This window comes from Podarcis raffonei, chromosome 15 (assembly GCF_027172205.1).
Source record: "Podarcis raffonei isolate rPodRaf1 chromosome 15, rPodRaf1.pri, whole genome shotgun sequence".
In the NCBI taxonomy this organism is placed as follows: domain Eukaryota; kingdom Metazoa; phylum Chordata; class Lepidosauria; order Squamata; family Lacertidae; genus Podarcis; species Podarcis raffonei.
Genome location: NC_070616.1, coordinates 6,873,870 through 6,887,147, shown reverse-complemented (window position 1 = coordinate 6,887,147; position 13,278 = coordinate 6,873,870). Strand labels below are relative to the sequence as shown.

The following is a 13,278-nucleotide window of genomic DNA, read 5'->3' as shown; positions in this document are numbered from 1 at the left end:
GAATGCAAAACCCTCCTGGTTAGGTGGTTCTTCTTTATTTAAAAAAGGAAGAACCTGTTTCTCATTGGTGCTGTAGATAACTGAGTGTTGTTTCTTGGAATAAAGCGAAATGGGAAAGTAGAACAGAAACACCACATAGCCCTTGCTATACCTGTCCGATCGCAGGGATCTGCTCATAAGTTTCAAACGTCTGGCGCTGTAGAAACATCTTAGCAGAGTTAAGTAGTTGGCAAAACAGCCTGTCTTCCATCAATCACTCGGCTCTTGATACGAAATCAGCCATGGTGCCTTGTGGCTCTTAAGCTACACTGAAACCTGGAGGGATGAATGGGATTCTTGGGAGTGTATCATTAGGACTCTTGGGGTTCCTGCTCTTTGCAGCCGGGGAGGGACACACCGTCAGCGGAGGCAGGGAGGCGAGCGCTTCCAGGGACCACCTGTAAATCCCCCATAGTTTTGTGCTGTGGGTTTGATGTTAATTAAGCAGCAGGTAGCCGTAATTTGCGGCTGCTCCCTTGGCTGGCCTGTTTGCGAGAGGGCAGCGTTTGGAGGGGGCAGCCGGCGGAATGGAGCCGCCGGGATAATGGGATGCAAATTGGACGGCAGTGGCGGACTCAAGTGGGGACGGAATTCCAAACAAACGTTTTCTAGGCTTGCTGAGCCCGGAGGTGCCTTTTGTGTCCAGGGTGCCTCTTCTGCAAGGCAAACCTGAGTTTTTGGCCGGTGGGGAAGAAAAGGGGGATCCAGAGGAAACGACCCACAGCTCTCTTAGGTTTTTTATGCCCTATGGGTTAGTTTCATTTAGGAACTGGGGGTAGGACTCAAGATCCATTCTCCTGCCCTCAGCTTCTTCCTTTGCCATACAGAGGGAATCAAATGCTGCGGTACCTTATAGGGATGTTGGCTGACAAGAGCTTTATTACAGCATTGCTACATATTTATTGGACTCCTTTTTGGCCCAGACATACAAAAGGTGTTGCCGTCCTTTTTATAACAGATGGCTTACAATGTGATATAAACAGAAGAACAAAAATAAGACGGGGTGGGGATAGGGAAAAGAGAGGAAAAATCAGATTAAGGATCAGCTCTCCCCTCCCCCCACATATGAATGTTTAGCTGGGGTGCTCTCCTCCCCCTTTTCCTTCCCTTCCCTTTATTAATATTTATTCACTCCCACCTATATCCATTCCTGATTACCTTTCAGAGCGACTTCCACCCATCAGCAAATCTTTCTACATGGCAAAACCTGTCTCTATCCCAGTGCAGCGCTTTCATAGATTTATTTACAGCATTTGTGTACCCTTGACCCTTTAGCCCCAAAGGCTGTTTGAATGGCTTATAGAAATGAGGGTTTTTTAAGGCTGCCCCTGCCCTTGGCTTCACAATCTTAAAAGACACAGCACATGAGGAAAAAGGGAACAGGAGGGAGGAGGGAAAAGCAAGCTCACGCACAAGTTCTTAAAGTTAGCAGATCTTACAATGAACTTATATAGAGTTCCATCTGTGCAGATTCTGAGTGCCCAGCAGCTCCTAACTGAAGTCAGTGGCGGCTTTCTGTCTCTTGCTCTCCCTGGAAACATAACCAATGGCAAGAGGAGTTGTGTCCAATATTATGTGGAAGGGTACAGGACTGGCCTGAACTATTGGGTCCAAATGGCTTATCTAGCCCAGTATTCTTTCTCTGGCTAGTAGTGGCTCCCAAGATCTCTCACCCAAGTCCCAAACCCTGATAGCTGCTTGAGACAGAGGCATAGGAAGCTGCCTTATCCTGAGCCTGACCTTCGGTCCATCTAGCTCAGTAACATTGACTCGGACTGGCAGCAGCTCTCTCAGACATCACACAGGGAGCATTTCCCAGTCCTACCCTGGAGAGGCTGGGGATTGAACCTGGGACCTTCTGCATGCCAAGCAGATGCTCTAGCACTGAGCCACAGCCTTTCCTCTTGGTGGCTTGGTTTTGATTTGCTCTGGACATGAGTGGCCCAGATCCTTTGGAACCCGAAGGGGGTTTACTTCCTAGGTTTGTACCAAGTTGGTTTATGACTGGAGAGTTGGTGGAGGCTCCCCTTTCCTTCTGCACTCTTGCATGCTCAGAGCAGACAGCTTTGGCTGCAGATGGTGCTTTCGGAAGGGTCAATTACAACTGGCTGCACTTTTGAAGCAGCTCCCCCTCCGAGACCGTAAGCTCCTCTGGTGTGGCTCCCTTATCTCCCCCCCCCCCCAGCCACATTTCACGCCACTGGTTCTTCTGAAAAGACCCTTAATTTCCCATCTTTGTGTGCTGCAAATGATAGTCTCCCTCTCTCCCTTAATATAGCTGCGAGGGTGGGAACCTCATCCTTTCGAAACATAAGCAAGAATGCAATTTACCCAGATAGCACTCGTGACCAGGGTAGTGGTGACCAGAATACCAACCCTTTTGTATGGGCCCTTATTGCTGGAACGTGATGATGGGAAAGGGTTGTGTCGTGTTTGTGGTGTTGACTCCAGTTTGTGCTGTCTGCATTTGTGTGTTGGTGTTCTGTTGGCTTTCCTTGTCATGGTTTGCGAGTTTTGCATTGATTTCCAAGGGGAGAGCGGCGTTAAATCCAGATTAACAGGAGAGGCAGCCTTGTGGCACTTGACAGACTGACGCCAATGGTGCCCTCTGGATGTTGCTAGACTACAACTCCCATCATCCCTGGCCACTGGCCCTGGGGCTGATGGGAGTTGTAGTCCAGCAACCTCTGGAAGGCAGTGATGTATCTGAGGTGCAATTCAGAGAGATACAGTGTGTCCCAGTTCAATGTTGAGTCTCTAGTAGCTGTTCCATCAGGCTACAGCTCGGGAGGGAAGAGAAAGAAAGCAGGGCCACTCCATCGGCACAGCAACTTTCATTCCCACCTCTTGAACATTTCCATCCCAGCTGGTCATTAGATGGACTTGTAGCTAAGAACTTGAGCCTGAGTTTGCATATTTCCTCCTCCCTCCCAGTCCATTTTTCCTTTTGTGTGATGTCTTTTTTAGATTGTGAGCCTAATGGCACTTTTTACTTTTTAGTGATCTGTAACTCACTCTGGAAGCCCTTTCTCTCTCCCCCCCCCCCGAAGACTTGGATTAAAAAACAAAACAAACCTGAAGCAGTTTAAAGTCGTTCTATGGCCACAGATGGAAGCATTCACCAGACAAGATTGTGCCAACACTCCATTTTGAGGAGTCTGTCCTGGCATGTCCCACAAATGGTTGTGTGAATAGCCCTGTTTTTCTTTCAACATGCCTGCATTTATACATATATCTACTTGCCTGGAAGTATGCACCATTAAACTCGATGGCACTTACTTCTGAGTCGACCTCTGTGTAGAATTGCGCTGTCAGGCAGAAAAAGTAACTGGTTTTTATACTTTGCTTTACTGCTTGGAAGCTCATTTTGTCACAAAGCGGTATATAAGTTAATAGCAGCAGTAATAAATAATAACAAGTGCATCGTTTAGCTACAAGCCATAACAAAAGCGAAAGGAGCATGAATTAGTAATGTCTCGCCTAGTGGAAACCGGTGCAGTTTGACAGTCCTCAACTGCGACTGGATCACGCAGCTTTGTTTTCAGCCTGCCTCGTTGCCCCTTCCTGCATTGCTTGGCCTCCTGGGCGATGTCGTGGGGAGAAGGTGAGGATGAATGATGCTCTGGGGGTAAGAGAGCTGCTCCAGGGCCTGAAGGTCTGTCCAGTCTACCTGGAGCCCTTCCACCTTTAAGAACTGAGCTCAACACTTCTAAATCAGAACATCAGAGGAGCCCACTGGATTGGACTGCAGGCCCATCTAGTCCAGCCTCCTGTTCTCACACTGGCCAATCCAATGCTTCGGTGGGTAGTCTGAAAGCAGGTTCTGCACTCAGCATCCCTCTCTCTCCATGTGCAATTCCCAGCAACAGGTGTTCAGAGGTATGTTACCTCTTGAGAGTGGAGGTAGAAAATAACCATTGTGGCTTAGCGCCATCAGTAGCTTAGTCCCACTACATGAATTTATCTAATCCTCTTCTAAAGCCATCCAAGTTGGTGGTCGTCACTCCCTCTTACAGAAGCAAGTTCCATAGTTGAACTGTGCGCCATGTGAAGAAGTCCTTTGTCTCTCTCTAAACCTTGGAGCAATCCTGCCATCAGTGGAAGGATTCCCACCCATCACCTAATTTGCCTTGGCTTCAGCTTACATCAGCTGTAAAATGGATGCACCGCTAGCCTAATCTGGCTGTAAAGACCATCTTACGTGTGTGTGTGTGTGTGTGTGTGTGTGTGTGAAGTGTTTTGAGCTGATCTAATGACAAGATGATGGGGGTGGGTGCAGTACTGTTAATTGTGGCCAGCTGATTATCTTTCTCTGCTCTTTTTTCATTTTCGGGTGGGGGGGAGGGGAGTTAATATGACAGCCTTCCCAAACCTCATCCCCTCCAGATGTTTTTGGCTACAACCCCCCTCATTCCTGACCACTGGCCATGCAGTCTGGGGCTGATGGGAGTGGTAGTACGAAAACGTCTGCAGGAAAGGTTGGGAAGGTGGGTGGATGGAAACTTGTTTTTTGGTTTTTTTAAGCAAAATGCTTTTTGATTTGCTCAGCCAAAGAAGCAGCTCTTTGGACACCAGCCAGGCTAACCAGCTTGCTATTTTATTTTATTTTTTGATCAGGTGGAACTCTTACTTGCACAGACAATGAATAGATTCAAAGGTGGCACATAGAAAGTCAGTGGGTTGTATCCAACTATGTTTTACTCAGAGTAGACTCAATGAAATCAATGGAAGCTAAGTTACCCATGCCCATTTTTTAAAGTGGTCTGCTCTGAATAGAACTAGCATTGGCTAGAACCCAACTTGCTGCCCCCCCAAAGGTACCACAATATTTTAAAATATACGTTGTAATATAGTCACTAGCTGCATCAGGACATCCAACTAAATTGTGGCTTAGTGAGATATGAGCTTCTGTTTCTCTCCTTCCTTTCTTCTTGCACGGAAAGGGGAAAGGAGTTTAGAAGCATACAGTTTTGGTTTTAACCACAGTTTGAAGTGTCTTCTGAACCTGCAACTGTAGTTTAAAATAACTGTCGTTACTTGGAACCAGGGGTGACAAACTTGTGACTTGCAGGCCATGTCTAGCCCCCTCAAAAAAGTTTGTGGCCCCCAAGACTCAACCATTTGATTTGATTTAATATTAGCATTCCACTTTTCCAATGACAAATGCCAAGCTCAAAGCGGCTCACAACAATCACAATTTGTCATTTTTGCCGAGGCTCCCGTATTTTTTTTAAAAATGAATCGTGAAAAATGAATTGTTAAATTTGTTTTTAAATAGTGTAGAACAGCTGATGGCAGCCTTGAGAGCAATAGTTCTCACTGCCCCCAGTTTTGCTCTTCATCCACACCCACTCTGACATGTGGCCATGAGTCACCAAGGTCCTCGGTCCAAAAGCGTGTGCAATCCCGGTTCATTTTTTAAAAACATAATAATGAAGTTTTTTATATTAAACCATAATTACTGTCATCTTTTTTTATATATAATATTTATTGGAATTTTACAAAAACATCAGTTTACAAAATACAAAAAAGAACATATAAAAAGAACAAAACAAAAAAAGAAAAGAAAACCTAAAAAAAAATACATAAAAAGAAGAAATACAAATAAAAATACAAAATACAAAAAACGAATAGGTAAAAGAGAATTAAAAACAAATCCATTTTTTATAACTTTATACTCATTAACTTGTTTCCTTGACCTCCTCACACCTCCCCTTTTTGTATTCCCATTTAGATAATCAAATCAGCAAATCCTTACACTCTTTCATTTATCTTAACTCTATATCTTAACATATTATAACTCTATATTTTCATCCATTATCAATTCATTTTTGCATATTCTTATTAACTTTGTTGCTAATACCCCCTATTCAATCCAATTATCATTTTAACATTCATTAATTTTACAATATTTCTGTAGATAGTCTTTAAATTTCTTCCAATCTTCTTCCACCAACTCTTCTCCCTGGTCTCGGATTCTGCCAGTCATTTCCGCCAATTCCATATAGTCCATCATCTTCATCTGCCACTCTTCCAGGGTGGGTAAATCTTGTGTCTTCCAATACTTTGCAATCAGTATTCTTGCTGCTGTTGTTGCGTACATAAAGAAAGTTCTGTCCTTCTTTGGCACCAATTGGCTGACTATGCCCAGGAGAAAGGCCTCTGGTTTCTTCAGGAAGGTATATTTAAATACCTTTTTCATTTCATTATAAATCATCTCCCAGGAAGCCTTAATCTTTGGGCACGTCCACCAAAGGTGAAAGAATGTACCTTCATTTTCTTTACATTTCCAACATTTATTATCAGGCAAATGATATATTTTTGCAAGCTTGACTGGTGTCATGTACCACCTATATATCATTTTCATAATATTCTCTCTTAAGGCATTACATGCCGTAAATTTCATACCGGTGGTCCACAACTGTTCCCAGTCAGCAAACATAATATTATGACCAATATCTTGTGCCCATTTAATCATTGCAGATTTAACCGTTTCATCCTGCGTATTCCATTTTAACAGCAAGTTATACATTCTTTATAGTATCTTAGTTTTGGGATCTAACAGTTCTGTTTCCAATTTTGATTTTTCCACCTGGAAGCCAATTTTTTTGTCCAAATTATAGGCCTCTCTTATTTGATAATAATGAAGCCAGTCTCGCACTTTATCTTTTAATTTCTCAAAACTCTGCAATTTCAATTTCTCTCCTTCTTGTTCCAATATTTCCCAATATTTTGGCCATTTGGCCTCCATATTGAGCTTTTTCTGAGCCTTCGCTTCCATTGGCGACAACCACCTTGGGGTTTTATTTTCCAATAAGTCTTTGTATCTTATCCAGACATTGAACAATGCTTTCCTGACAATATGGTTTTTAAATGCTTTATGTGCTTTAACCTTGTCGTACCACAAATATGCATGCCACCCAAAAACATTATTAAAACCTTCCAAATCCAAAATGTCTGTGTTCTCAAGAAGCAGCCAGTCTTTCAACCAGCAGAATGCTGCTGATTCATAGTAAAGTTTAAGATCTGGTAGGGCAAATCCGCCTCTTTCCTTTGCATCAGTTAATATTTTAAATTTTATTCTGGGCTTCTTGCCCTGCCAGACAAATCTAGAAATGTCTCTCTGCCACTTCTTGAAACAGTCCATCTTGTCCAAAATTTGCAATGATTGAAACAGAAATAACATTTTTGGCAATACATTCATCTTTATAGCTGCAATTCAACCCAACAAGGAAAGCTTCAAATTTGACCATATTTCTAAGTCTTTTTTCACTTCTGTCCAACATTTCTCATAATTATCTTTAAATAAATTTAAGTTCTTAGCAGTCATATTAACCCCCAGATATTTTACTTTCTTAACTAATGTTAAACCTGTCTCCTTCTGAAACCTCTCTTTCTCAATCGGTGTTAAATTTTTCTCAAGAACTTTAGTTTTTGACTTGTTCAGCTTAAATCCTGCCACATGACCAAATTCTTGAATCAGTTCTAATACTCTTTTCGTACTAGATTTTGGCTCCTGTAACGTCAAAACTAGGTCATCTGCAAAAGCTTTCAATTTGTATTGTTTGGCTCCGACCTGGATACCTTTAATCAGACGGTCCCTTCTAATCATATTTAGCAAAACCTCCAGGACCGAAATAAAAAGCAATGGGGAAATTGGGCAGCCTTGTCGTGTACCTTTCTCTATCTTAAATTCCTCTGTCATCACATTATTGACTATTAGCTTAGCCTTTTGTTCTGAGTAAATTGCACTTATACCATTTTCAAACCCTTGACCCACCCCCATCCCCTGGAGATTTTTCTTCATAAAATTCCAAGAAATATTATCAAAGGCTTTCTCCGCATCTATTAAATTAAAACTGCTTTAGTATTAATATTCACTTGCAACTTCTCCAAAATGTTGATTATGTTCCTCGTGTTGTCAGACAAGTGCCTACCTGGGAGAAAGCCAGCTTGGTCCTTATGTATCTCTTCCACTAATACTTTTTTTAATCTATTAGCCAAAATATCAGCAAATATTTTATAATCCACATTGAGCAGGGATATGGGGCGGTAGTTCTTAAGTTGTGTCTTTTCCGACTCAGTTTTCGGTATAAGTGTAATATAAGCTTCCTTCCACGACTCTGGCGCCTTTTCCCCCTCCAAAATTTCATTACAAACCTCCTTTAGTGGCTGAATTAACCCATCCTTCAAAGATCTATAATATTTTGAGGTTAAACCATCCAGCCCTGGAGATTTACCCAACTGCATATTCTGAATGGCACCTTCTACCTCCTGTTCTGTAATTTTATGGTTCAGCATTATCTTGTTTTCCTGAGAGATTTTTTGTAATCCATTTGTTTTTAAAAATTGGTCTATATCAAACTCTTTCTGTGGCCCTTGTGTATATAACTGTTTAAAATACCTCTGGAAGCATTTTCTAATCTCCACTGGATTCTGAATGTTCTTTCCTTCCACTTCCAAATTAGTGATAGTATTGAGCTTTTGTCTTTTTTTCATTTGCCAAGCTAACAATTTTCCACATTTATTAGCCGATTCCATAATTACTGTTATCTATGGTTTTGTCATTCCATATGACACAAGAAACAATGGTTAGCCAAAAGTGGAAGCAAAGGCTTCCAAACTCCTATTGGCTGTATGGAAAGAGGAGAACAAGGAAGTGCCCAATAGGTAGCATAGCTCCTACAAGTAGCTCTAAGCCATGGTTTAGTGTGACATTCAAATGCAGCCAGTGACTCCTGTTGTTTTGCACAGCGCATTTTACAATATACATGTAGTGAGAATCTTACTAGAGCCCATGTGCCTTGCCACTAGTCCTTAAGAAGTTGGTTTAAACTGTTGTTTGTCATCTTAAATTCTTTATTTCTTAAATACATGGCAGAATGCCTCCCAGTGCAATCCTATACATGTCTATTAAGAAGCAAGTACTATTCAGCTTGCTCTCAGGTAAGTGGGTTTAGGATTGCACATTTCATCCTTGATAAATGTGCCTGTGATGATTGGAATGGTGGCATTTTTTCCAATAACTTTCTGTTCTGCCTACATATGTGAAAAATGTGGTTGTGTAAAACTTTCATCACACTGAAGTCCTGCTTTGAAATGAATGGGCCATCAGTTAGCTGCAATCAAACTGGTATTTTCAACTGGACTTCCAAGTGCTGCTAACTCTGCAAATCAGGGTTTGTAACACTTAGGGTTGCATCCGGCTAGGTATTGGACCTATTAAAATTAATAGACCTAAGTTAATTGTGTTCATTAATTTCAGTAGGTCTACTCTGACTAATTTTTTATGTTGTGGTATCTGTGAAGGGAAGAGCCTTAATAGTTTTGAAATGTGCCACCTTTTTTCTGCCTCACCTTTTGGGGGATTCTATTTCCTCTTTTTTTGTGCTATCGGCTTAGGAAAATTATCTCATTTTTTGGAGTCCAGTCGGTCCTACCTACAACGTGCACCAAGTTTTTTGCCTACTACGAATGTAATCTTGTGCCTTCTGCTCCTTACACCAGCTTGAATGACAGTTCTAGATATTTTTTTTAATTAATTGATTTTTAATTCATTTTTACAATGGCTTTCACTAACAAACTATAACTAACTGTGGTTGTTTAATTACAGAGGGAACATACCCACGCTAAACAGGTACAGTAATTATCCTCCTTTTCAGATCTGAAAAAAATAATAGTTTAGTTGTTAGAAGGATGTATAGGTTTTAACTAGCTTCAGGTTTTAACCATCTTAACTTTTAATTTTTTAATAGTTTTTGGAATCCCCGTTCTCCCTGGAACCCTAACAAATCCTCCCCGTTTTGTGCTATTTCGCTTTCCTCCTCCTCCTCCAAACATGTTCCTCTGCTGCTGCTGCTGCTTCTTTCTCTTTATGCATTTTAAAAGGCAACTTTTGCATGCTGTGGAACTTTTAACATCACACGCTTGTGGGCTTAGCTCCCCTGCTTTTGAAACATTAGTTCCAGGCCTCGGAGCAGTGCAATCTAAAAAGCCAGTCTGCTTGTCTTCTCTTATTCCTCTCCCTGTAACAAGATAGCCACGAACTGGCCTCCCTCCATTTGGGGTTAGTAGAATGGATACCTTATTTTTGGCTGTTTTTCCACAGGAGATACCAAAAGCATTCTTCTTACAAGTTTCCTGGACAGGCACCCATATTACGCATGCTGGGCTGCCATATTTTCCAGCTGGGATCAGGGCTAAGCGTTGCTTTGACCCCTTCCTCTTTCCTTTCTTCTAGCCTGGAAGCTTTCTGGCACAGCGAATCGGGAGCAGGCTGTTTGCCTTGCACGCTCCCTTTCCTTTCCTAGTTTATTGAACTAGGAAATTCAGCAAACAACACCTTGAAATGAATATTTGCAAATCACACTTTTATATAAAGTATCACAAGGTAGTATGCCACCTAAAATACAACCCCCAGTGACAACAATTAAAAATAGCAGGCATGTCAGTAAAAGCACCTCAGGTTCAAAGGGCCTGCCTGAATAACGTTTTTAGAAGGCATCCGGAAAGGGGCAGGGATGGCTCCTGCCAAACCTCTATTGGCAAGGAGTTCCACAGGGTGTAGGACCTGCCACACTAAAGGCTCGGCCCCTGGTGAAGGTCAGCTGGAGTTCAGGGGCACCTGTGGGGCCTTGGCCTCTGAGGTGGAGCATAAGGAACGAGGTGGTTCTTAAAGTAGTTTGGGCCCGACTTGTTTAGGGCTTTGTGAATGAGCGTAGGAACCTAAGACCTGGCCTGATGGCAAATTGGTAACACGTGGAGCGATGCATTGCCAGAAGCCTGCTTCTGTGAGCAGCCTGGCTTCTAGCTGCATCTTTATTATTTCTACTATTAATTAAATTTGTATACAATGGAAACTTGGTTCCCGAACGGCTTAACTGACGAACAAATTGGCTCCTGAACGCCGCAAACCCAGAAGTAAGTGTTCCGGTTTGCGAACGTTTTTCGAAAGCCAGACATCCGTTTCAGCTGTCGGCATTGTTCCCGGGGCCAATCAGCCAATCAGAAGCCGCACCTTGAACGTTTTGGAAGTCGAACAGACTTCCAGAACGGATTGAGTTCGCGAACCAAGGTACCTTTGTACCGCCCTTCATCTGCAGATATAAAAGCAACAACAAACCAATAATCCCCCCCCTCCCACAACATCTGGTGACTAAAGATGTATGATGTATGATGAAGGCACCAGGCAAGCCTCCCTGGGGAGAGCATATCACAAACGGGGAGCCACTGCAGAAAAGGCCCCTTCCCGTGTTGCCGCCCTCTGGACCTCTGGCAGAGGAAGCATCTTCTGGACCAGATGCAAGGGCAGCCCCACGTCAAGTGTCTTACAGCAATCAAGCCCTGAGGTTACTAATGCACAAACTGCAAATTTGACTCAGCATGGTCTGTACTGATCGGCTGCTGCTCTCCAGGCTTCCAAAGACGTCCTCTTTCCCAGTCCTACCTGGAGATGCTGAACCCGGGACCTTCGGTGTGCAGATCAGGTGTTCTGAGTGTAGAGCAGAAGGCTGCCTGAGGATTGACCCACCAGCCTTGACGAAGGGGCTTCCATCCGCTCATCTCTCTGCACTGGCCAAACATCACAATTGGCTGGATCCATTCCCCAACCCCAGGCCTACATTGTCCAGTCAGTGACTCTTCAGGTTTTCAAGTAGAGGACATTCTCAGCCCTATCTGGAGGCTCTGGTGGCTGGGTCTAGGACCTCTTGCATGTGAAGCAGCTGCTTTAGCCCTTCCCCAGATTAGAATCGGGAGTGTAGGAAGCTGCCTTCCACTAAGTCACACCACTGGTCCATCTCTTCCTAGGGAACTCTGGGAACTGAAGTTCTCTGAGGGAGAAGCTCTCATCACCCTTAGCAAGCAACAATTTCCAGGATTCCTTGGGGAAAGCTGTAACTTAAAACTAAAACATACAGTGCAGACAGGGCCTCAGAGAGGGCACCTGGTTGGGGAAAGCTGTACTCTCTAAAAATTTGCTTCCGATCGGATCAGAAACAGTTTGGAATTAGGTTAGTTCCCCTACCACAACCACGGTCAAATATCAGAAACCAGTTAAGAGGGAAATGAATGTGTCTAACTATAAAGAGTCTGTACTGTTCTCCCCCAGCCTGATGCTCACCAGATGTTTTGGACTACAACTCCCATCATCCCCAGCTGGAACAGATATGGTGGCTGGGAGTTGTAGTTCAATAAGTCTGGAGGGCGTTAGGTTGAGCAAAGCTGCTTTGTGGTGTCCTTGTGCGTGTTAACACATTTCAAGACAAGTGGTTGTTTTATTTGTGTGCATTCATGTATATGTCTGTTCGTAACCTTAATTTGCAAAAGATTTCCTAAATCTTTTAAAGCTAAAAATCATCCTTGTCTTAAAAAAATAAATAAACCCAAACTACATCCTATCCACAGCTGCCAATGTTTTCCCCTTTTTAAGGGAAATTCCCTTATTCCGAATAGGATTCCTCTCAAGAAAAGGAAAAAGTTGACCGCTATGATCCTATCATCTATAGCATTGGCACAGAAGAACAAAAACTGGCTGGGGGTGATTGGATGATAAATTCTGCTGAAGCATTTGGGAGGGACATTTATATATGTTGTCTTATTTTTATTTATTTTATTTATAATCTGCACTTTCATTAAGTATATCAAGATGGCATTACAAGATGGTCCCTAGTGAAGGCCAAACCAACTTCAGGGACGTGAGAAACCATCAGAAGGGTCCTTTTAGAGGATCTCAGTGGTCAAGGTCGGGCATAAGGAACCAGAGATCAATAGCGAGTCCAACTGTTACGAAGGCGGTTTCTGCTTTAGAGGGGGCAGATGGGGCTCATTCACCTGGGAAGGTAGCCTATTTAGGAGAAGGGAAACCCTGATCCCAAACCTCTACTGCATTGCAAGGTATCTTTGGGAGAAGAAAAGGCTAAGGAGTAAAATCTACACAAATCTAGAGTCCCTAAGATGGTTGGATGGCTCCCAGTACGTTTCAGAGCACAATTCAAAGTGTTGGTGCTGACCTTGAAAGCCCTAAACAGCCTCGGTCCTGTATACCTGAAGGAGCGTCTTCACCTCCATCGTTCTGCCCTGACGCTGAGCTCCAGGGCCGAGGGCCTTCTGGCGGTTCCCTTGCTGAGAGAAGCCAAGTTACAGGGAACCAGGCAGAGGGCCTTCTTGGTAGTGGCGCCCGCCCTGTGGAACGCCCACCCACCAGGTGTCAAAGAGAAAAATAACTACCAAACTTTTAGA

At 43.2% G+C, this 13,278-nt stretch overlaps 1 protein-coding gene across 6 annotated transcripts in view; it reads left to right on the top strand.

Annotated features, from left to right (window-relative positions):
- Nucleotides 1-13,278, top strand: part of ACACA (acetyl-CoA carboxylase alpha) — a 183,804-nt gene that overhangs the window by 72,461 nt on the left and 98,065 nt on the right. For 4 of the 6 annotated variants that reach the window (XM_053367489.1, XM_053367487.1, XM_053367491.1 and 1 more), the window contains one exon: nt 9,653-9,676. The exons of the other annotated variants lie outside the window; for them this stretch is intronic. In XM_053367489.1, coding sequence (XP_053223464.1) covers nt 9,653-9,676 — 24 coding nt within the window. The remainder of the gene's footprint in view (nt 1-9,652; nt 9,677-13,278) is intronic. 6 annotated transcript variants of the gene reach the window in all.